The following is a 24077-nucleotide window of genomic DNA, read 5'->3' as shown; positions in this document are numbered from 1 at the left end:
TTTCTTTTCCTAAGCTTCTACTTTTGGCCACTTCTAGGGAGAAGTTACTAGACTAGAGGGACCTTTTGATCTGATACACTCTGAGTTGTTTCAGTGACACAGAGTGAGTAGATGCTGATGATTACGATCAGTTCTTAGTAGTGTGCTTAATGAGTTTAAAAACAAAAGGACTGCAGAAGTAGCAAAAGACTAGATACAGACTTAGGTGGAAAACTAATCAAAGCAATGAATGGCCATTTTATTGGCCACAAACTCTAAACTCCAATAAGGAGAGATGATATTCGTCTATATCATCAGGGATGATTATATCATGATATCATCAGGGAGATCAGGGTGGTCATCAGCATGGGAGCTGAGGTAATCAGGAAGGAACATGGGAGAAAAGAGAGTCAAGCATCAAAATTGGAAGGAACAAGTAGAAAGGACACAGAAAATAAAAGCTTGAAAGAGGGGAAAGAGGTTAATTTTGTTTTAGAGAATCCCATGAAAGAACTGAGAGTGAGGAAGGAGGCGGGGGATGATAATTTAGGTCAGAACTGCCAAAAGTTTGAAACCAAATGTTTGAAACCTATGGTTCAGTTCAGAAAGTTGAATATTTCTGCTATAGTCAGGATATTAATGTTGTATAGCAAAAATTATGCTTTCTTACTGGCTGGAATGGATGAAGATTGAAGCAGTACTCTAGAAGGTGCAGTTAATATTTGGAATTTTGCTACAACAGTGGGGGTGTCACCAAGAAATACCTGAGATGTGCTTTCCTGACTCTCTCTGTGCTCATGCTTTGCTAGATTGAACATTTGGTAAAAGTTGGCATCTCAGCGGGTAGAACTCAGGAAATCTGTTATTCTTGTCAGAGCATCAGCTACAGCATGCAGGGAGCTAGACAAGCCACTCTGGTGCTCACATCTGCCTGTTTAAGATAGGGAATTATTACTGAAAAATATATTAGGCAAAGCAACGCTGATTATAGCATAGAGAACACTTTTTGTACTACTAAGATGGATAGTGTTTTTAAGCTAGTTCTCTTGCATTCACTTAGGTAGTTCTGTTGGACTTCTAAAGTATATACTAAGGCAATGAAGTAACCATACAAAATAAATAAAACTGAGCTTTTATGTTTTAAAAAAAGAGTAATATTAAAGCTGAACATATGTAGGTGTGTGCCATTCATATGTTACTCTTTTATTTCAAGTAGCTTGTTATAAAAAGCAATTGTTTTCTTGTTTTATTTTGTGAAATGTGCAACTGTGCTCAGGACAGCTAGACTGCTTGAATGGTGTGAAACAACAGCACAGTGTAAACGGTGAACTGTACTTGGGAATAAAGTCATAATTACAGATGTCATTGTGATCTAGTGGTAAGATATATAAATATGAATATAGATACAGATTTAAAGAGTGTCAATATCTTGGTGTATTAAACAATGGGCTAACTTCTTCAGGGGAAAAATGTGGATTCCTTTAAGCCTAAGACTTTCGTGGGGTAAAGGGACTAGCACAAGACATGGTGCCAGATTGTTTTGCAGAGGAAATACCTTGAATAAAAGTTATTATTGGAATTATAATCAGAAATTGCATATTTACAACAAATTCCATTAGTAAAATACATCCAAAAGTGACAGGCAGTGTGAATGGAAATCAAGATTGCTAGATATACAGTTACTGTCGTTTTAAACGCTTGGGATATCTAAGTAAAGAATGCAAGGCTTAAGATATGGTGTGGGACCTGCATTCAGGAACCTTTGCTGTTTTTTCTTTGGTTTTTTTGTCTCTTTGATTGGATATTTTCCCAATAGCTTGATCTCTTAGCCTAAATTTGCTGAAATTGATTTAGCAATGAAAGATTTGTGAGTTTTACAAATACATTTTTTTGTCTTATGTCCAAAATCCTGATTATTCAGGTCTTTCATTCCTATCAACGGAGATGAATGAAGAACATAGCAACCAAGTATTAGTTATTTCAGCATGCTTCTTCTATTTCTTAGTATGAAAACATGTTAATAAATGATAGTGTACTGCTTTTATACCTCTTGTCTATGATTCCTTAGCTAATGCTTATTTGGCAATATCAGTAGCCTGCTCTGAGCACCAGGCACTGTCATAACCTCCTGACTTCTCTACCAGTCAGGCTGTGTCAACTGTGAAGTGCCACTGTAGTTTTTTTCACAACCAAAATCTGTCAAAGAAAGTTGGCTTTATTGAATTAATTTCAAAACTTCCTTTTAGTGCTTCTTGGTTTTAATGTTGGTCATTTTGCATCTAAGTTTTCAGGGCTTCATCCAAATGACTGCCAGTCATGCTAACTTACTTCTTTCTTAAATTGTTCAATTAGGGTGAAACAGCTTTTCAACCTATTGCAGATTTTTTTTTTTTATTTCTTGTCCTAGAGGTAGATTCAAATTGGATGCTTGGTATTCAGACTGAACCCTCTTTCTTATTGCGTCAGCAGTGTGCGAAGGACAGCCCCTGCCTCTTTTCATGCCAATAGTGCAACAGTGAAAGGACAATTTGACCTCAGTTCTTTTGAAGTACTTGTCAGAGTCAGAGCATCTTTGTGCGTTGTAGGTTTTGCCTGCATGACTCTTTTTCTGTAGGGTTCATAGTTTTTTGTTTTAATTTACTTCAACTTTCCTTTTTATATTCTGTATTTCTGAATTACTTTTTCCTGCTAGTTTTGTTTACATTTCAGTGAAGTCGATAGAGGATGAGTATTCCAGTTTTAGCTACATGCTATTCGCCTTCTCCCACCCTTTTTTTCCCTTTTTTTTTTTCCCATATTTTTCTGGCAGCGTCCTACCTCCATGGCAATATTAAACTTTTCCATGTCTGTGACAAACATATTCCCAGTACAGGAGTGTACTGATACTCATGCAAACTATATTATTGGATGAAGGCTATGTTCTGAGCTAAGGCTCATTTTTTCTGGTCTTTTATGCCCAAACAACAGGTATAATTTTTAAAAAACCTTGTTAGTTTCAGAAAGTTGTGAACCTTATTATCCAGATGAAATACTTGCTAGCTTCATGTGCTTTTAGCTACTCAGCTAATACTGGAAGATTACTCCAAGCACTACAAGGATCTTGAAAAAGGCAAATTCCATAAAATTTGCATCCAGAAAACTGTATCTGGAGAAAATGTGAGTAAACTTCAGTATGCCTTCTCTTCTCTCATGCTAAGGAAACTCCCTCTGCTCACTGGGCAAGGACAGACAGAGTCTACTTCTTAATGGAATGCTTTGTGTATCTCTCATTGCTATTATCTGAGCAATCTGCAATTTACAATCTACTATAACTTGTGATTACTCCCAGTACATTGTGTTCCTTCTTGGATGACTAAATTCTGCATCTCACTTCCAGGGCTGCTGTTTCATAGAATAAAAGCAATATGACATGTTTTACTCGATGAAATAGGCATAACAGCTGATGTGAGCTCACTGGCTCAGACCAGAATAACACATCTATAATAGAGGAGTCTTACACATGCAGCCTCTTCCTGCACTTGCAATACTGTCCTCCACGTAACCTCCTTTAGTGACCACAAGAATCATCAGAAGCTCCAATCATTCAATGTCACCTTCCAAAAAGGACACTTTGCCTGTATTTAAATGTACAATGATGACTTAAGATCCTCCTGAGACTTAATAAAGAGGGTCACTTTTTTCTAAAGCAGCATTTACATCTCATTACTTTGTGGATGATTGCACCAAACACTAATCTGATTAATGACTGATGCCTTCTGATATCTATCAAACTTAAGGGAGAGATCTTCATATCCACTGCTCAGTGTAAGGAGAGGGACCTGCTAATGCATCTTGGGGATTTCAGAATCGTCTATTTCAGTCTGTTCTTTCCTTCCTAGAGCTTTGGGTAAAAGATCTAGAAAATATGTGAAATTGTTGGTTATTCTAGAGAAAGATATCTACTTCACAGATTCTCCACTGAGAGTTGATATGGTTACCACATACTTGAATGTGTTTAGAAACTTGTGGAAAATATGCTGCACATTCACTGGGAAGAGTTCGAGGCTGTAGGGATCTTAGAAACTTATCTTTCCTCTAGGCCTTTACCTCATACTTTTGTAGATCTTGCTGATACAACTGGTGTGAACCTAGCCACAGCAATTGGGACTTACCATATCTAAGGACTTCAGTCTTCCAGCCTAGACTATTTCAGAAGTGAATGTCATTGCTATAGTTCAAAGCTACTCTCAGATGTCTTGGTGTTTATCATGTGACACAAGTGAATCTTTGTCTTCATTGTATAACTCTCATGCATCAGATCCTCATCATAACCTCGAAATGATTCCTTTCTTTCTTGTGACACTATCTTTTTTTTTTCTGGTAATTGAGGCCAAATTTCAATCATTTTAGGGGAATCACAGAATCACGGAATGGTTTGGGTTGAAAGGGACCTTAAAGCTCATCCAGTCCAACCTCCCTGCCATGGGCAGGGATATCTCACACTAGACCAGGTTGCCCAAAGCCCTGTCCAGCCTGGCCTTGAACACTTCCAGGGAGGGGGCATCCACAGCTTCCCTGGGCAACCTGTGCCAGTGTCTCACCACCCTCACAGTAAAGAATTTCTTCCTAATCTCTAGTCTAAATCTACCATCTTCCAGTTTAAAACCATTACTCCTTGTCCTATCACTATACTCCCTGATAAAGAGTCCATCTTTCCTGTAGGCCCCCTTAGGGTGAAGGAGGGTTTTGTAAACTATGTTTTATGATATGAAAAAGAAAATTACTTTGGAAAGTAAAATAACTTCATTTAAAAACTCAAATTCATGTGGGAATTGGCATTTCTCCAAAGGAGTGATTAAATTGCATCTTTCATGTTTGTTTTCATTAATAAAGCAAGGTGCTTTCTGAAAATGTCTATATGTGCTGGAAGGCCACAGTCCTACTGTTCAGTCTGCCTGTGACATCCAACATCTCTGCAGAGAATTGCACCACTGGACTCAATCAATGCGAGGACTGAGAGGCTGAGCTGCTTCCTTTTGGTCTCCCAACATTCAACAGTGACAATCTAAAAGCTGTTCTGCTATTGAAGGGTTGCCAAGGCTTTGTCTTACTGCAATGGCAGAACCAGGGCCATTTGAAGACCTACTCGCCTGTTTCTGTCCATTCCAGAGAGGTCAAAAGGAGCACCAGTCTATGTGCAAAAAATTTTCCAAGTGGGTAACAAGTTGTTTCAGGACTTATATCCCATAATACCACTGAAGTGTTTTTCCAAGAGTGCCCTAATCTAGTTTCATCAGAGCTCAAGTGTTACTGCTAATATTGTTAAGGAATCCAGAAATACTGCTGACTGTAGAACACAGCAATCTGAGAGCTGCGATCTGAAAAGAAGACCAATACTTCCATCATACGTAATTAGCGAATGTAAAGAGGGGACTGTTGTCTAGAGACAACAGAATCTGACTATGTCAATGGACATAAACTTGAAAAGCGACAATTTTCGGAAGAGTAAGTGGTTCTTTGATAAGTGCATTTTCCATGTGGACAGCATGTATTTACCTTTCATTCTCGTAGATACTTCTTAAGTTTGAGACAAACTGAGGTATTTTTATTTTTAGATCTGTATTTGTACTGCAAGAAATGGCACATGAGTTATGCATAAGTCATATAAGCACCATTAAGCCAAGAACAATTTGTAGTTTAGGGACTTTCAAACACAACGTTATGAACATATATTACAGTTTTTGATATTATAATCGTTGCTTCTTGCAGTACTGTGAATGCTGATGCACAATATAACAAGTCAGAAAGCTGGGTATTTTCAGTGTTGAAAAGCGTCAGTTATATTGTGCAATTGAATGTAATTGCTTCAAGGGATTTCAGAATTATTCATGACAAGGTTAGAGAGAAATACAGAGTTTCTGGTGTAGTGTGTACTATAAAGGCAACTATTTTCTCTTTTTTTTACAGATAGAGCTATCATATTTGATGATACTTAGTATATAAATTGCCACTTTCTGTAATTAAGCACTACATCTTGTACATTTTCAGATCTTAAAAATGAAGTCTTATAAGTAATTGGGTGATCAAAACCATGCCTACCCCAAACTACTGGAAAAAATGTGATTACTGATTCAAATAGCAGTACCTCCTAGTTTGTAGTTGTGATTATGGAGCAGCACCTGAAAAAACTTAAGGCAATTGACTTTTTGAAGTTTGATCCTTATTAGTTTTTTCCAATTAATAATGTAATAACTAAAAGAATTATCATTAAAATTAAAATAAGCATACACTATATTAATACTTATAACTGTAAATGTATTATGCATATTTTAATATCTATTTTTAATTATTATACACAATATGTAATATGTAATATGATTATAATAAATAGTTAATCCTTCCAAATTTTCAAGCAGTATATTATTTACCATATTCATTTGCACAGTCTAAAATTTTATAATTATGACTAAATTGTTTTCAACTGAAGACTTACTGCTAATTTAATTGATTATAGAATCAATCTAATGGATTTGCTAATTTAATAAATTACCTTCTAATTGACTTTTAGAGCAGGCTCTGCCAGATTTTGTACAAGCCAGAACCCAGGATTGTCTTCTTCATGACTGCATGCTAGTAAATAATAATACCTTGGTATGCTTATCATCCTGCCTTCTAATCTTTGCCCAAGATACACATAATCTTGCTTAGGGATTAGACAAGGGAACAACCTTACCTCTGAACTTTCTTCAGTGTTTTTGTTGCCCTCAAAATCCGAAGTTTCCTTTGTTTTATATCTTACAAAGCGGCACATGACATCAGGATTGTCTCTTTTCTTATGTCGTGTGTCTTTCAGATTTTCACATGAAAATTCTGATCCCGTTCTGTGAATTAGTTTTTGTTCAGGGCCAAAAAAGCCAGAGGCCAATATTTGTACTCAGTTGTTTTCTGGTGATCTTATGCCCCTTCACTGCTGAAACACCTATATATCGCCATATAGCTATAGGAAGAAGACTGGACAGGGAAGGTGCTTCTTTGTGCCTAACCAAGGGTACAGAGTTTTTTTGTGCCAGAATTAATGTGAAGTCTCTGACTTGCAGCTGTGAATGATGTTGCTGCAGGATGCAGGGGAATCCAGTGACGATAGATGGTGACGCACTCACTACTTGATTTCAAGTCTTTGAATTCATAGACTGACTAGAAGGAGATAGTAGAAAGCAGTAAACACTGTGTACTTTAAACAAATGTTGGTAATTGATGCTTTACAACTCCTTAACTGTGTTTTTCCAATTGAATCTGTTTGTACGTCTACATTTTTTGGCTCTATCTTCTAACCATCATTTTGTGTTGTGCCTGGATTGGAAAAAGACATTAATACTTGGCATTTTCTACCCCTTTTACGATACTTAAATGCTATAGCACAGTCCTCTTTCAGTCTTCTTTCAGTAAATTGGACACTTTGAAATCTAAAATTTCAATTATGTGGCATTTCTTCCACTTTCACATAATTTATATGGTTCTTTTCCTGGATTGGCCTTTCCATGGCCTCTTTTTTTCAGCATCCAGAATCCATTGAAATAGACCAGTGTCAGAAATAGGTCCTAATGCTTTGTACCATACTAAAATAATCTCCCTACTCATCCTGTGGAGGTAATGTGAATAGAGGAATCAATTTCATTTGCGTTTTCTTTGGTTCAGTGAACATCTGTGTGTTGTATGGGAACTGGAAGTGTTCCAGTAAATTACTTTGAAGGACTTCTGCTATTAAATATCCTGAATATCATGTAAATCTCAGTTATTAAAATAGTATCTTTAGAGGTGGAAGCTTAAAACCTTGCTTTAACTCATGTGAACAATGAGTTTGAGTCAAGGCCTCTCATGAGGGAATGCACCAACCATTAAGGTGTAGAATATTTTCAGATAAACCCTCTGTGTTTCCTCTTGTATGGATTGTAACAAATATTTAATTATTCATAGAGTCAAAAAGACAGAGAAGGATTAGCCAGCACTTTCAGAAAGTCCAGCTAGCAGATGAATTTCATTAAATTAACTGGAATTAATGGTTGAATACTTTCAATAAAATAGATAAGACAGCAAGAACAGATGATCCCTTTATATACTGACTGGTGACATTTCTGTGGAAGAGGCTTGTTCTGTACCTCTATGCTGAGCAATTTTTTACACATCTTTGGTGAGTTCATTTATATCATAATGAGCTGCACAATCTTAGCCTTATGCTCAGCATTTTTTTTCAGTTAGAAGTATTCAACAGTTTTGGCTAGAATTTACAAACAGTTCCTTTCCCAGGAAAGAAGGAAAAAGCAGCTCCAGCACCCTTTTTGATACTGTTTGTGTCCAAAGTGAAGTACAGTTATATAGGCAAAACATGGTTAACTCTCTTAAGTGATTAGAAGGCATGAAAATCATTAATACCTCCTTCACACAACTGGTTTATAATCTTGTTAAGGCTTACTTCCTCTCAGTAACTAACAAGTTAGAATTAAAATATTAGTAATAAGAATAAATGTGGGGGTTTTTTTTCCACTTATCCAGAACATGACAGTCTATGCTTGAGCAGTTTTCAGTTTAATTTTGCAGATTATCTTTAAATTACAGAGAACGCAACAACCATGGCAAGCTTTCGATTCCTTCATTCATTCATATTTAATTTTCAGATAATGCTGTCAAGGGTACAGCTAGGTTGCAATGAGACTCAGTATTTCCCATAAAGCTGCAACAGAAATCGAACAGTTCCTACTCTATGGTAGGAATATTTATTCATGTAGAGTGAAAATTTTCATTCACTGGCTTTCACCAAATGTACACATGTCCATGGAGTGTTCAGAATACCAGTAAACTAAGCCACTAAGCTGAACTTAATTGGTTAGAGTCTCATATGAGTTAATAGCTGGCTTGAGAATAATTCCCTTTAACCTTACATATTTCTCACAGATACACCTCTACAACGCACCATGACTTTTAAGTAGTCTGTGATGTATATTTTGGGCAGAATTTGGTCCAAGTAGATTGACAGGCAACTCTTAATTGAAAGCAGAAATCACGAATTAGAATGAAATACTACTTGTACAAATAGGACATTTAGCAGGTTTCATATTTTTGTTTCATATGCTTTTAGGTGTTGAGAATACTATATTAGTTACTGTGGAATGATTCCTGGTTCAAGTATACTCATTATTAAAGGGCCAGATTTATTTTGAGACTGGATAAAATTACAATTCTTATTTTAATAGGCAGGAGGATTAACAGACAGGAATTATTATAATATATATAATGTAATGTAATGTAATGTAATGGTATAGTACAGTATAGTATAGTATAGTAATATATCTTTAAAATATATATTATAATATAATATTATAATATGTATATGATATTATAATATGTATTATTATTTTAATCAACAGGAGTTGATGTTTCCAGAAACTCTGAAAACCTCAAAGTGGACAGGAAGTTCACCTCCATGTACCGTTAAAACTAAATGACCACTTTCTCTAAGAAAGTGAAAGTGGTCAGAAAAACCTGCAGTCTTGCCTCATTCCTTCTTTTTTTTTTTTTTTGGCCAGCAGTGAAAAATAAATACAAATAATCTTTTTAGAGGAAAAATAATGTAAGACTAATACAGTTTTCATCACAGCTCTGCTTGAGGGCTCAGATGTTGTTTCTAACATAATTTAAAAAAAAAAGAAACATAAGATAAAATGTTAAACTATTCAACTTAACAGTGAATGTGCAATAAATAGTAAGGTTTTTGAAAGACGAATGTCATAGAATTCAAAGATGTTGTACATTGCTTAAGATGTCCAGGCTTCTGGGCATTCAGAAATCCAAGATGCATCTACTGTAGGTGTAGATGTTCTACTCAGTTGTGTACCTGCAGTAAGCCAACACTTCCAGGAACTATCAACTAAATTTCTTATGTGGTACATCGATGGACAATATCTCCACAGTAAACATTATGCTTTCAGAATGTTCCAAGTAAAATATTGGTACAGCCTTCCAAGTAAACTGAGAAGTTACATACAAGCCAAACTATCGCTATTCAGAGCTTTCTGATACATGAAAAGATAATGGGCATTATGACTACAGGCACTTTATGTGTTAATAATTTATTGAAATAGGTAAGCATTAATGGTGAGTTGCAATTTTTGTGGCATTGATTCTTTTTTTTTAAGAAAGACATAAAAATAGAAGCCTGGAGCCAAAAATGTAATTTCAAATGTTTGTGTGCATGTGTACTCAAAGCTATGTATATTCTGTCCAGGCTGGTCAATAAGTTAACAATATCACTGCATATTAAATCATGCAGTCAATGTGTGCATACTGCAAAACATGTTACTGACAAGATAATTTAAGGAACAGGCATTTCAAAAGTGGTTTGTTGGACCTAAATCATTGAGTTTTTTTGCTTCTGTAAGAATTTTATTCATACATGGACAGACTGCAAATCCTATTATGTATAATGAATGACAGTAGGAAAGCATTTTTTCCTGTTAGAGAGGTTTGATTCTGGCAATCAGAGCAATTAGAGAAATCTAACAAAAACTTTTTTAAGTCATGTAACTGATGTGTCTTCAGGTTAATCATGTTATGTTATAACAGGTCACTGATTTTTAGTTGCTTCTATATAAATTTTGCCTTCCAGAATGCCTAGGGGGAATGAGAGGCTTCAGTCAGCAGTGTCCATATCAGCTGTGTTTCTGAGAGAATGAAATGGGGTAACTCCAACTACTTTTTGGTTTAAGGAATTCTGGTGGATTACAAACTGGGAGAGTTGAAGCAGGAACACATTTGAGCCATAAAGAAATTTCATACATTCTTTTTTAAGGATGTATTAAAACCTGTAGTTTCATGGTAGACATTTTTCATGTAATGTATTTTAAGTACAAGCACAGTCTCAGTCAGTACTTTTTCAATCACTTTTCTGCTGTGTATTTTACAATAATCTATGGCCTTTTACAAGGCTTCATTAAAGAAAAGCAAAGTTAATATCACTTGATCTCAAAGATGACAGATCTTTGAATATTATATCCATCTTTATGTTAGTAAGGACATGCATATTACTGTATTAACTTTATTCTTTAACAATTAATCCATCAAAGCAATATGTTTCTTTCACTTTTTGGAAGTCTTAACTGCAAAAAAAATAAAAAATGCAGTTGATAGAGTCCGTAGAAGAAAAGAGGAGCAATGTTTCTGGGATCAGCATTAGAACTATAGTGTATTGTTAATGTACAAGACTCCCGAATTCATGAAAGGAAGACCAGCAGTAAATAAAAGATTAAAAGACTCAAACATAATGAAGTGTTAGTAGAAGTAAAAGTGTAGGAATTTTTCAAAGGACAGACACTATTACATTAGAATCAGAAGCATAAATTATTTTTTTAAATGAATGCATTTTCAAAGGAAGATTTTGCCCTCATATATTAAAGTAAAATGAATTCTGTTCATGAGCAGCAGGGATGCCATGATACCCCATAAAAATATGGATTTGGTGGGAAAGAATATGAAATGGGATCCTATTTCATAGAAATCTAAATGAGAAGTTTTTTTATTTATGTCTTTGAAAAATTACTCACAGTATCATAGTTATCTAGATACAAAACATTTTTTCTTTAAATTTCTAGTTTTTAAGCAAAAATTGTAATCTTTCTCATAATTTTAATTTTTTTAGGATCATGCACATATAAATCTTATCTGACTTGGCAAAATACTTAGCTGAAAGAACTGTTATTGACTATGAAATATATAGTCAGCACATGACAAAAACAAATTAGGAAGTCATAATATAATTTACAAGCATGAGCAATTAAGACTTGTGAGACAAGTTATATGAAGAAAACGAGAAACACTATTATGGAAATAATGGATTTAAATTATGACACACTAATAATGAGATCGTTCAATTTGGAATCTTAAATGATTCAGTCTGTTAAATTCTAAATGCAATTTCTGAACTTTGACTATCACTGAATTATTTTTACTGCTTTATTTTTGTGACCTCTTTATTGTAAGCCATTAATTTTATATTAAAATGTGAAGTGATTATAACAACATGTAGCAGGGCAGACAGCAAGGTAAATGATGTTGAGAAATCAAATAAAGTTTAACTGGCTTTTGAGTCTATTAGGAGAATCTTACTTTTAGAAAAGGAGCCTGTCGGAGTGTATACTTGCGTATATTAGCTATGCTGTAAGACTTCAGGTAGAAAAAAACAGTGTGACCACAACTCCAGTTCCTCTGCAGAAGCCTTCTTATGAAGTGCAGTGCCACCAGACAATATAGTCCTAGGTAGTTCCTCTCAGTGCCTGATGGCCAATACTGTCTGTGGCTAAGTAGAGTGAGACTGAACCTTCTAAACTTATTTACATGTGAATAATATTGTAACTACAGAACACCTTCTCCATTATATGCCTGTCTCAGTAAGATCTGTTTGTTTTTTATCATTTTTGGCCAAACTCAAGACTTACGGGAAAAAATCAAGACATTAATTTCCCAAGAGGCAATCTCAGACTGTTCTGAATCAAAACTGATTGGAGAGGGGCAAGGAGGAGGAAATTTCAGTTGAGGTAACCTAGCCATCAGGAACCTCCAGTCTTCTTGCCTTTAGCGCTAAGGAGAGCATACACAGAAACCAAGGTCCCCAAACTGATCACATGTTAGACCTGAATACCAGTCCATCCCACCCCATCACTCTTCTGGTGCATTCTTAGGGCAGACTGCCTAGCACTAGGAATCAAGTTAGAAGTTTTGCATAAAACTTTCTGGACCTCTTGAATGCCTTCCATCTTGTGCATACAGTCCTCCCTCCTCTACCTACTGTGGCATCTCATCAACTAGTTTAACTTACAGATTACACTGATAGCAAAGTAACTTTCCTGAAATGTTTAAATTGCTTGTTTGCTGTTGGCCTTCGTATTGAGGGAGGTGGAGGACTACAGTTTCTTTTTGTAGAAGAAAAGCAGGGAATACCACAAAGGCCAAAGTAGATGAGTAACAGAAGAAAACATCCACCTCTCTTTTGTGGTTCTTAGTTGCTTTGTTTTGTTGGGTTTTGTTTTGGGTTTTTTTGTAACTCTTCTTTGACTTTTAAAGGCAAAAGAGTTAGGAACTACAACCTGTGGAACGCTTGAGCATTTCCTCAGTAATTGAGATGACTCCCTTTCCTGGTTGATAGCATGATAATATGCTGAACTTTTGGAATTACTGGATTTATTGAGTTTGAGAGATTCAGCTGCTTGCATTCTTGACAGACAACTCATCTGATCAAGAGAACAGCAAAGTAACTAGAATACATTCTTGAGAAGATGCTATGAAGAGGTGAGGATCATATCTATGTTTCTTAGGACTTCTCAAGGTCAAGCTTTTCTAGAAAGAAAAGGTTTGGGTAAGCCAATAAAAGTCCTCATGAGCTGGAAAAAGGTGGTGGTAGTAGTGGTTGATTCTGGTAGGGAGCGGGAGATAGGAATAGAAATTGTTTGTCAGACAACATCAGAATAAGGGATGGGCTTTATATCTAGACTGCATTCTACATTACTTATTCCAGGTGTTTGGACTATTTTTCCTTCTGTTCAGTGCTATCTTTGCAGTATAATTATGAGTAATCTAAGTTAAAAAAAAAAGAATTAGAAAATCAAAATATGCTGAAGTGAGTTTAGGAGCTTCTGTATTGCTGAAATTGCCCTGTGAAAGATCTGCTGTTTATTTCAGTAATATAACAATTTTTTTCAATTTATTGCCAACTTCTTCCATGTATTTGACAGTTTAATATTTTGTGACAGTTAGAGCTTTACTTCATGCAAATGTACTTTGATTTCAGGCATTCTGAACAAATTTATTGTAGGTCTGTCTCGCACCGATAATGAAAGAAGATAGCAAGAGATACATAATCAGTAACAATTTTGACAGTTTTCTGCCAAGTCACACTATGTGGCTTCAGCTGAGAAATGAAAAATAATTCTGTTTAACATCTCCCTATAGAGTCTAGAGAGAATTCTATGAATTTCAGTCCTGACATTTAAATCCTGTGTACAGTATCTGAATCATGAGAAGCTCACACCATCCTGTCATGCATCACTTGTTACTGACCTTCCTTGACCTTATTAAAAAAATTCTAACAAAGGAAATGAGCATCCATAGTCGCTTCACCGTGAAAAGGTATTATTTCATATGAATAGCCCCATTCCAAACCCTGAAGTTTAATGAAGTAGCTAGTATGAGTTTAATAAGTTCATTATAAAAGAATAGTATTTTGAGATAGAGAATTCACAAATTGTTATACAGCTATCTTTATATTCAGAAGGCTGCAACAAGAGAAGGCATGCAGCACCAGATGTACAAATTAGACAACAGTAGAAAGTTAATGGAAAAAACTGAAAGAGAAGAAAGGGGCAGATGACCTCATTGCTCACACAGGCTCTTCACAGTGGTACTTGATGGGTATAAGAGAGCCTAAGTTGAAACATAAGAGGATCGGTCTGGGTATAAGAAAAACATATTTTTTAGGAAAAGCATTTTTCAAGAAAATAATTTTTCAACCTGAGGATGGTCAAAGGTGGAACAGGTTACCCAGAGAGGCTGAACAGTCTCCATGCTTGGAGGTTTTCAAGGTGTTACTGAATAAAGCCCTGAGCAACCTGGTCTAATCTCATCACTGACCCTGTTTGGAGCAATACGTTGAAATAGAGACCTCCTACAGCCCCTTGACACCAGAATTATTCTAGCATCCTACAGTCATACAGTAATTGGTACCCAACAGCTGATAAAAAGAAAAAGCTCTAATAAAGTAACTGCAAAAAGGAAAAAATATTGCCAGATGGGAAGATAGGTAATAGAGCCCTTACTTCAGTAGGTCTTTCTCCACTTCTTCCAACCATATAAGGGGACAAGGAGGTTCAAAGTTAGGAACAGGAAAGATGGCAGTCTACAGTCTGTGTAGTAGCTCTGGAATAGGTGATGGGGCTAAAGTGGGGAGACTGTCAAGCTAATTTAGACAATTATGGCCAAGAAAGATCATGTATATCAAGGATAATCTAGAATGCTTCTTTCCTTATGTTGTATTTTGCTTTTGTGACTCTTTGTTTTAGCAAAATCTTATTTTTAATCTTGACAGAATTCAGTGAGCATACGCTTTTATATTTAAATCTCATCACACCAAAAAATCTGAGTCACCTGTCATACAGAGGATACAGCCTTTCCTGGAAAGGCAGACGTAATTGAGATGCACTGCAAAGAAATGTTCATGCTACCTATATTCAGGGCTCCTCCTGAGTCTTCAGGTTGCCTCCATACTAGGCTGCAAGTGGCTTTTTGTAACATTAACACTGGTTAGCCCAGCGCCCTTGGTTTGTCTGAAGATAACCTGAAACTGCTTTGGTGAGCAGCAGGAAAGTAGAAAATGGCTTCAGACTTGAGGGGTGCAGGACAGAAAGGAAAGTTATCATTTTCAACTTGTCACACTAACATAAAACATATTTAAGGTTGTCTACCCAATACTTTTTCAGGTTTTTTAATTCTCTTATCTTATAAATATGAAAGGCTGAGTTTCATTCCTAAGACTACATCTTTTTTTCCCCTTTGTATTCAAAACAGCAATAAGAGTTAATATTTATTAAACTCTTTATTAAACTCTTTAATATTTATTAAAGAGTTAATATTTATAGTAGGAGTTAATAGTTATTAGCTCTTTTGAAGTTCACGGCTAGATGGTGATGATAATGATGCTGGAGGGGATGGGGAAGGAACTATTAGTTTCACTTTAACTAAAAGTGAAATAGGTAAAAATATTATATAAAATGTCAGTACTGAGGATATTAGTAAAGATCTGTGCAGATATGTATAAATACTAAAATAATTTCTGATTTCAGGAAAAAAATGGAGTTGAATGTACGATCGCAGAAAATAACATTTTTATCTTATACAACTTTGTTTCTCTTTTAGTGGCAAAGCATTACTATAACACTGGTTGAGAAAGTGCAGATGGTTGCTGTAATCCTAGGATCTCTGTTCTTAGTAGCAAGTGTGACTTGGCTTCTATGGTCAGCCTTCAGCCCTTATGCAGTATGGCAAAGAAAGGACATCCTTTTTCAAATCTGCTATGGAATGTATGGTTTTATGGATCTAGTATGCATAGGTAAGCTCAAAATCTTTAAACAGCACAGACTGTGGTTTAAGACTGTGACTATACATATTTTCCTAATTGGTCACTCTAATCAATCACTCCAGTTCTTTGCAGAGTTATTCTCAACTGATACCTTTGGCATATACTGCTTTCACACTGTTACAAATACTGCAAAGAGAAAAGAACCAAAGAAATGTTACTTTCAGATTCATCAAAGTGTCTCCCCAAAATCTTAGTGGTGAGAACAGGATCAGTATCGATTTCTTGAAAACAAGAGAAGTCTAGCAAAGTTCAGGAAGTTAAACAGATGAAAATAACAAAGACATTAGTAAAATAATTAGTAAAGTTACATGCTGTCAAGTCTTCTACTGATGACACTTTGCATTCGATTGTACCATCATGAGGCGCAGAAGAAGCCCTTGAGAATGCCATCAAACTACACATTCAAAATTAAGTTGCACAGACTTATGTAGGTCACTGTGCTAGTAACAGAAGAGAACAGAAATGACAGACATGAGTTCTTTGTACATAATAGTTACAAAACACTCTAGTAGTGCTAACTACAGTAACTTTCTATACTATTAAAAAGTCTGATGTCATTTAGCTGAAATCTTATAGAAGAAAATGCAATTTATTGCAAAGCTATTTTGCCCAGTTTTGAAATTTCTGAAAATATACTGGACACAGAAATATTAAATAGGAATCTCTTTAGTATTTGATAAAATAACCTATTACAATATAGCTATTGTTAGAATAGCTAACGATTATTTGCAGAGAAAATTTAATAATTGCAGTAAACATTAAACCACACTCTAAGAATTGCAATTCCACAAAAATCCAGAATTCAATTGCTATCTGTCATTTGCTTTGAGATTTCTGAGTGATAAATGTTGATGCTATTCCAACCTCATGTGTGCGAATTCTGCTCAATAAGGTGCAAAGAAACAGAGTGATTCCTAATATCAACCATAGCTGTATCATCTATTATTGAAACCATCCCATTACTGTACATCTATTTGTATTTCAGCTGGATCAGCACTTCTGTCTATGTTGTAATTTTTCGAAGACAAGCCCACTCTGGAATATTTTTTGAACACAGGCTTTCTATGAACCCACAATTTTTCAGACAGAAAAATGAACAGAGGTCTCTCATACTCTGGACAAGTGCTCAACTTTTAAATGAAAAAAAACCAAGGACTTAGCTACATGTCCTCTTACATGCTGATTCCTGAAAAACCACTTTTTCTGGCTTAATATTCAACAGGGAGGTTTTTACTTTTGTTTAAAAAAACACTAAGTGAAGACAAAACATACTTCCGGCATTCTAAACTTTTCATTTATATGGAATTCTGGTTTTTTTCAAACAATTGTAAAAAAATTACTTTGACATACATCAACTAATTGGAATAAGCATTTTTTTCAGAGTATTTTCATTTATTTCCATTTGTTTGACCGTTAAAACACCTATATCAAATTAATCTCAAAATAAATCAAGAACATTTGAGGGTGAACAGAAATATTAGTGTATTTATCTGTAGAAGTAAACTATTATAAGGTGAGCCTTCAGTAGATTGGTACATGCAGTTATGTAGCTGCCTTTCAAGTCAGCCAGGCTCAGGCCACCTCTGGACAGAAGCCACTGAACCACCATGTACCTCCTGTGGCTGAGAAGCTTCTGGCCTAACTGGCACCATGCAGGAGCAAAGTAGACATGCAAATGTATTCACCCACCAGATAAACTCATTTGCCTGTAATTACATAAATACACATTTTATAGTCCTATCATAACTAATACATGGAAAATTTTATATAAAACTGAATATAATTAAACATATTTGGACACTGTTTTGTAATTAGAAAGTTCAATGCACATGTGACTTAAGAGTTTAATAAAATATATCTGGAAATTCAGAAAGCTGTATAAAGGAGGTTTGGTAATTGTAGAATTCTGACAATCCAGAGTCATTCAGCCCATTTATTCTGCATATAATTTCAAGTAATCTGCATTTTGTAAACTTGTAAGAAAAGGAGTCCTTGTAACTCTTCAAAATATTTATTAATATATTCAACTTCATTCAGTCTTTTTCTTTCATCATAAAGTGAGTGATTTTTAGATTGATAGTTTAAATTTAAAACATTCTAATAAAGTTCTCTAATAGATGTATGTAATTATTACTCATGAATGATTTTAAAAAACCCCAACACTGTCCATAATGCTGATGACTTCCCAAATGCCATGATATTGATTTGCTATGCTACATATGATTTTACCATTGCATATTAATCTAAATAATCTCTTGTATCTCAAAGCTTGTAATGTTACTGTCAGCCACAGTTCTCATTTAGTATTTCTTCTCATCTCATTTCTGTTTAGTCATCCATGGCATCTATCTTTAGAATGAAAATCCACACTCCCACTAGAATCTCTCTTTATTTCAATTTAAAAATCTATGCAGACATGGGTTTTCCTGTGCAACACATATTTCAAGACAAGTGCTTGAGTTACTGGTGACATGACCAAGATTTATTCCAGCTACCTTCAGTTATGACGCCCTATAGCTTTGCATAAACAATATAAATATTTTTGGTCATTTCTGAAGTACTGAATATCTGTACTTTTTGAAATGTTTTGTTGTGATAATTTTTAAAACTTGCACATATTAATTCATTTTCCCAGTGAGTGATTTATAAACCTTAGGTAGCACAACACCCACTTTCTTATCAAGTAAAGTACTTGTAACTTGTATTTTAATTCTTGGACTTGATTATATTTTCACGAAAAGAAATATCCCAAAGATTACAGACCACCAATATAATATGTTCTATTGATTCCAGTGTACCTATTTTATTGGTATCCATTCTTTTTCTTGTTTCACTCTACATTTTTCTAGAATTCTAATTTCTTCTAACAGGATCATCCTTTTTACTTATCAGTATTAGTTTCAATCCTACAAGTCACTGTTTTGTACATTTCTGCATCTAAACTGGATGTAAAGCTGTTCGGTCTGAAACCTGCTGCTGGTACAAGTATTCCTAACTCAAACCTTGAACATTTTAATGAAGTAGAACTACTGTCTGTGAAACCCAGAGCTACTGCAGTGATAGTGCTAAGACCATCTCTGTAGGGACTGCCAAAGAGAATGAGTTCCTAAGTTAATATGAAAGGAAAGAATTAATAAAACCCCTATTTAGCCACTGAAGGACAGTACACCAAGTCTTTGCCATTCTGCTTTGTAGACCTAGCAATTATTTCTTGTAACAGTGAAGTCATATAATTTTATATGTTTTCACTGGAACATAATCAAATCTACTAGTCATAAATGGTTCTAACATGAACAAAACCTCTCGCAAATAATAACAGGTCACTTGCGATCCTAGAACAACAGTGCAGCTTCTGAAGACCATGAAAAACAACTGTAACATTGCAGTAGAAACTTGAGTGGTGCCAGTACTATGGCAATGGAGTAAGAGATGGGAGCCAATGTGAGGTGTGAATAGCCCTCTGAAAGCCACTTTCTTCCCCACCAAGAAACTTGACGCCTAGCAACATTCATGTCACTCCCTTAGTTGTAAAATTGTAGAGGCCGAAGATATTTATAATGAACATATCTAGCTGCATTTAATATTTCTCTACACAGAAAGTCAGTCTTTCACTAATTCTAAGTAGTTAAGAGAGAGTTTTATTGCTGTTTCTAGAGGGGACATGTTTAACTTCAATGCTTTAAGCATTTTATTGCATTTTTTGTGTGTCTGTGGATGTTAGAATAGGATTAAGAGATAGCATTTTGTCCAGTGGTAAAGTCTGTTTCTGAAAAGGATCTTTTATTCCTTGGTAAAAGTTTCTGATGTTTCTGGGAGGACCATTTCTAAATGATTATAAGTAAGACTAGTGTGATAAATAAGACAACATTGGTACCTAATGCCACATCTCAACCAAGAGAAGTTGCCTTCTTGTAAAGAAGCTGAGTATAAAAAATTTCAAATTTTCTTTTGACTCAGGGTAAGAAATCTTTTGAATAGAATGAAATAATCTCCTCGTATTTGGCAATAAAAGAAAATAAAATCATGATCTCCCCATAAACCTATTGTCTGAATCCCTCTACAATTGCTACATCTTGCAAATAAATCCCAAGGGTAAAGTCTTCTTAGAGCCTTTAGGACATTTGGCCAGGTCCATCATCCCAAAACTCTGATCCTTGTAGCTATTTGGACAGAACATTGGAACAGCTAACGGTAGTGAATTCTAACACTTCCGCTTGGGATCATCTTGGTCAAACAAGTAATTTTTTTTCCTTGAGACTATGCAACTATGTCCTCTATGCTGTTGAAACCACAGTATTTGGAACAAGTCAATATTATTAATGGATTTATCCTTGTTTTCTTTCTCATATCCTCATTTATTGCTGTGGAACTCCTAAGAAAAAGATTTTTGCCATTTTCTTACAGCTTCACTTTAGTGACTTACTATGTATATTTTGAGCAACAGAACTTCTTTGGAACCGGAAAACTTTACCCAGATTTTCCCTTATTTGTGGTCTTGGAACTGTTGGTGCTGAGAACACTTTTTCCCCTGGCCCCTGGAAAATATCCTTCAAGGACACAAAATAATCTATTGAAGTTCTTTTGCCTCTTCTACATAGGTCTTTTTCAATCTGTAGTTTTATCAGATGGGAACTAAAGCTTTTTATGGGAGGAATTATGAAAGTACTCATTTTCTTCTTCAGTATTGCCATGCATGACAACTTTATTTCAAGCTTTGCAATATTTGATCCTTTGTTCCTTAGGTCTTTTAGAGCATATCTGAATAGCAACTTTCATTTTAAAGAAAACTACTCTTCCTTGCTCTTGCTGAGAAAACTTTGAAAACATAATTTCAGTAAATCCTGAAAGCTCAAAAACCATAAAAAAAGATCTTCTTAGAAGAAGAAGTCATATGAATTTTTCTGTCATAATTTTGGGAAGATACTATTGACTGTTTAAATGTACTTCATGTACCTCAATGGTCCTTTCTCAACTGCTTCCTTCTTTATTCTGAAATGTGTTGTTCAGGTCCCAGTGGAGAGCAGACAGGTATCAAAAATCTTTACATTGAGGTAAATAGTTTCTCTCAGTTTTGCTTCATCACAGTCTTGAGGGAAATTAGGCCAAAGACTACTATGATCCAGTTAGAGCAGAGAGAAAATTATGCTCATCTCCCTTATCATTCTAGAGGAAATCCAACAGACAAAAAAAAAAGGAGAGGGAATCTTTGTCATAGCAGTAAAGCCATGGCCTATTTGATTTGTAGTTTTTGTATGTGATCAAACAGGTTTGTCTTTTTGAAGACAATATAGGCAGTCTTGAAGGTGCATTTATGCATTAACATGGCTGTTAACTTTTTAGGACAGGTTGCTTTATATATATATCTGAGAAGATGAAGATTGACATCTTGCAATCAAGAAAATTTTCCACTAAAATGCTATGCTGCTACAAAATGCATTTAGAATATTTAACATCTGGTTAAGTTTATATTGTGTTAGTTTTCCTGTATTGGATGCTTCAGTGAACTCTAGGCAACTTGAAATCCTTACAGAGGTGCTACTTTTGCTATCATGTCCTTCTGAAAGCAATCTTTATGTTTCTCCATCTTTCACTGTATTGATCTTCCAAATGCATTAGAGTAGGCATTGCTATCTGCAAATCACTGCACTTGAATCTGAGATTTGCTGTTCATATAAGTGTTTTTATCATCCTTTTTTGTTTGTGTCATCTTTCTTTGAATGTCTCTGGTATCAGTTAACTCTGCTAAGAGACCTCAGATACTTAAATCACAATTTCTTTGTTTAGGAACAGGTGATATACAGTCTCTGGGATAAAGGACTATAAGCTGTGACACTGCAGATCATATTGTAGATGTTACCATGTATAGGAAAATTATAGGCAAGAAACATACAGGACAAAAAAAATTATTAATGTGTTTCTCTAGGCAGATTACTCTTCTTCCAAAGCAAGGAGTCAGTGGAAACGTGATATTGCTCAGAATCATGTAAGTTACTAGGCTGGTTGAGGAACAGAGGAAAAACCTAATAAGAAGGTTGAAGCCCCATGCAAACCCATATTTGAAATACCTGCACATAAAGAGTGCATACACATATCTGCATACATACAAAAAATGAAATGTAATTTAGGTAACTAAATTGCTTGCATGCGTACAAGAAACATAAATGTGAGCTAGGTGGAAGCTCATAAGCAGATTGGTCTGTTGAGGACTCTAGTTACTTTGAATTTTCCTTGAAGGACCTTTTAAAAGATTTCCTGAGTTTCAACAAAAACCATGGTTCTGAACTTTTCTCTACTTAATTTTGAAGAGACAGATGAAAGCCTGTATCATCCTTACCATTCTCATAATAGGTGTTAATAACAGTTAATTTCTGCTTGCTCTACTGAAGCAAGTCAGGGAAGTCATTATACTTACAGCTGTTTCAGGTTTTCATAAACCTACTGTGCTCCTAAATTGAACTAAGAATATGAAAACAGTTAAATTTTTTGTATCTGTACAAGACATACTTAACCAAATTCAAGACCATCCTGTTCATTACAGATGGTCTAACTTAAAGATCTACTTAAACTAGTACAAATCTCAGTAAATAGCACTTACCATGAACAAGGATAACACTAGCATAGATAGTCAATTTACAAATCTGCCAGTAAGGCTCTTTTTTATTGGTTTCCTTAAACCTAAATACTTTGTTTAGTTAGGCATGCTCAGATTATTCCAGTATTGTTTACATTGAACTTTTATTCAGAGCAATTTTATTTCCTCTACATGTTCCCGCCTCCCAGTATTAAACACATGAGTAACCAGTCACATTCCATATGCACAATTTATTTGAATAATGAGAGTTACAAGTAATTTAATAGGCTCTGGCATTTGCCAGATTCATTACAATGTGTTACATCTGTATTTGCTCTCAAAATGACATCCAATTACATTTTTTACAAACTGATCTTTTTTTTCTTAATTTCAGGGCTGATAGTACATGAAGGTGCATCTGTTTATCGAGTGTTTAAGCGCTGGAGGGCCGTGAACCTACACTGGGATGTGTTAAATTATGATAAAGCCACAGACATAGAAGAGAGCAATCGCGGAGAACCCTCAGCGGGAAGGACATTGTGGTTACCGCTGACTGCATTTAGAAACAGAAGTTTAGTTCATCCAACACAGCTAACCTCACCAAGGTTTCAGTGTGGCTACGTATTGTTACATCTGTTCAACCGCATGAGACCTCAGGAAGATTCATCAGAAGACAACGGCTCTGGGGAGGTAGTGATGAGAGTGACCTCAGTGTAAAGATTACGCTCACTGTGCTGCACACATAAGGATAACGTGCCCTGATGTTTCAGGGCTTTGGAATGTAGTTACAATGAATGGTGAAATGATTAACACTTGAAAAAATATATACACATTTTTTAAAAAACGTAATGCTTTTTATATGATCAGCTAAAACACAAATACATTTTTCTGGAAAAAAAAAAGTCTCTTGCTTTTTATATAGTCTGGTTTATTAGATCTTTTGTCAATTTGTACCTAAGATGTATGCATTATAGTTTAATTCTTAGGTATTTGAATGATAAGGAAACTAATTTTTAAGTAAAAAAAATATATTTAAATGTATTTTCTTAAACTCTGGCTTTAATTCACTACTGTTATTTTTCCCACTTTCTTGAGGATTAAACTGAACAGTCTTCTTCCAAAAGAAAACGAATGTTGACACAAATCATATATCCTTCCTTTTCTGTCTTTATTTTGTGGTTGGTTGTAGCTCAGTTCAGGTGTGTGAAAGTAAGAAAGAAATTTATTGTCCTTGGCCTTTAAGCAGAAGTCCAGTGGTGTTCTACAAAGCATGAGGAGAGGTGCCAACTCTTCTTTTAGTTCTCCCACGTGGACATGCAAGATGTCACACAAGTATGACACAGGCAGGGGAAGAGTTTTGCACTTCCTCTT

General features: G+C 35.2%; 1 protein-coding gene across 1 annotated transcript in view; it reads left to right on the top strand.

The window, feature by feature from the left end:
* MARCH11 (membrane-associated ring finger (C3HC4) 11) overlaps window positions 1–23423 on the top strand; it is a gene marked incomplete at its 5' end in the record, with an annotated part of 28865 nt that extends 5442 nt beyond the window's left edge. The window contains 2 exons of the mRNA XM_010182483.1: window positions 15913–16105; window positions 23101–23423. Of these exons, the coding sequence (XP_010180785.1) occupies window positions 15913–16105; window positions 23101–23423 (516 nt within the window). The remainder of the gene's footprint in view (window positions 1–15912; window positions 16106–23100) is intronic.
* Window positions 23424–24077: the final 654 nt, after the last annotated feature.

Source organism: Mesitornis unicolor, unplaced genomic scaffold, assembly GCF_000695765.1.
Source record: "Mesitornis unicolor isolate BGI_N332 unplaced genomic scaffold, ASM69576v1 scaffold28544, whole genome shotgun sequence".
Lineage (NCBI taxonomy): Eukaryota > Metazoa > Chordata > Aves > Mesitornithiformes > Mesitornithidae > Mesitornis > Mesitornis unicolor.
The sequence above is the reverse complement of the archived record's forward strand: the minus strand, read 5'-3'. Positions and strand labels throughout refer to the sequence as shown.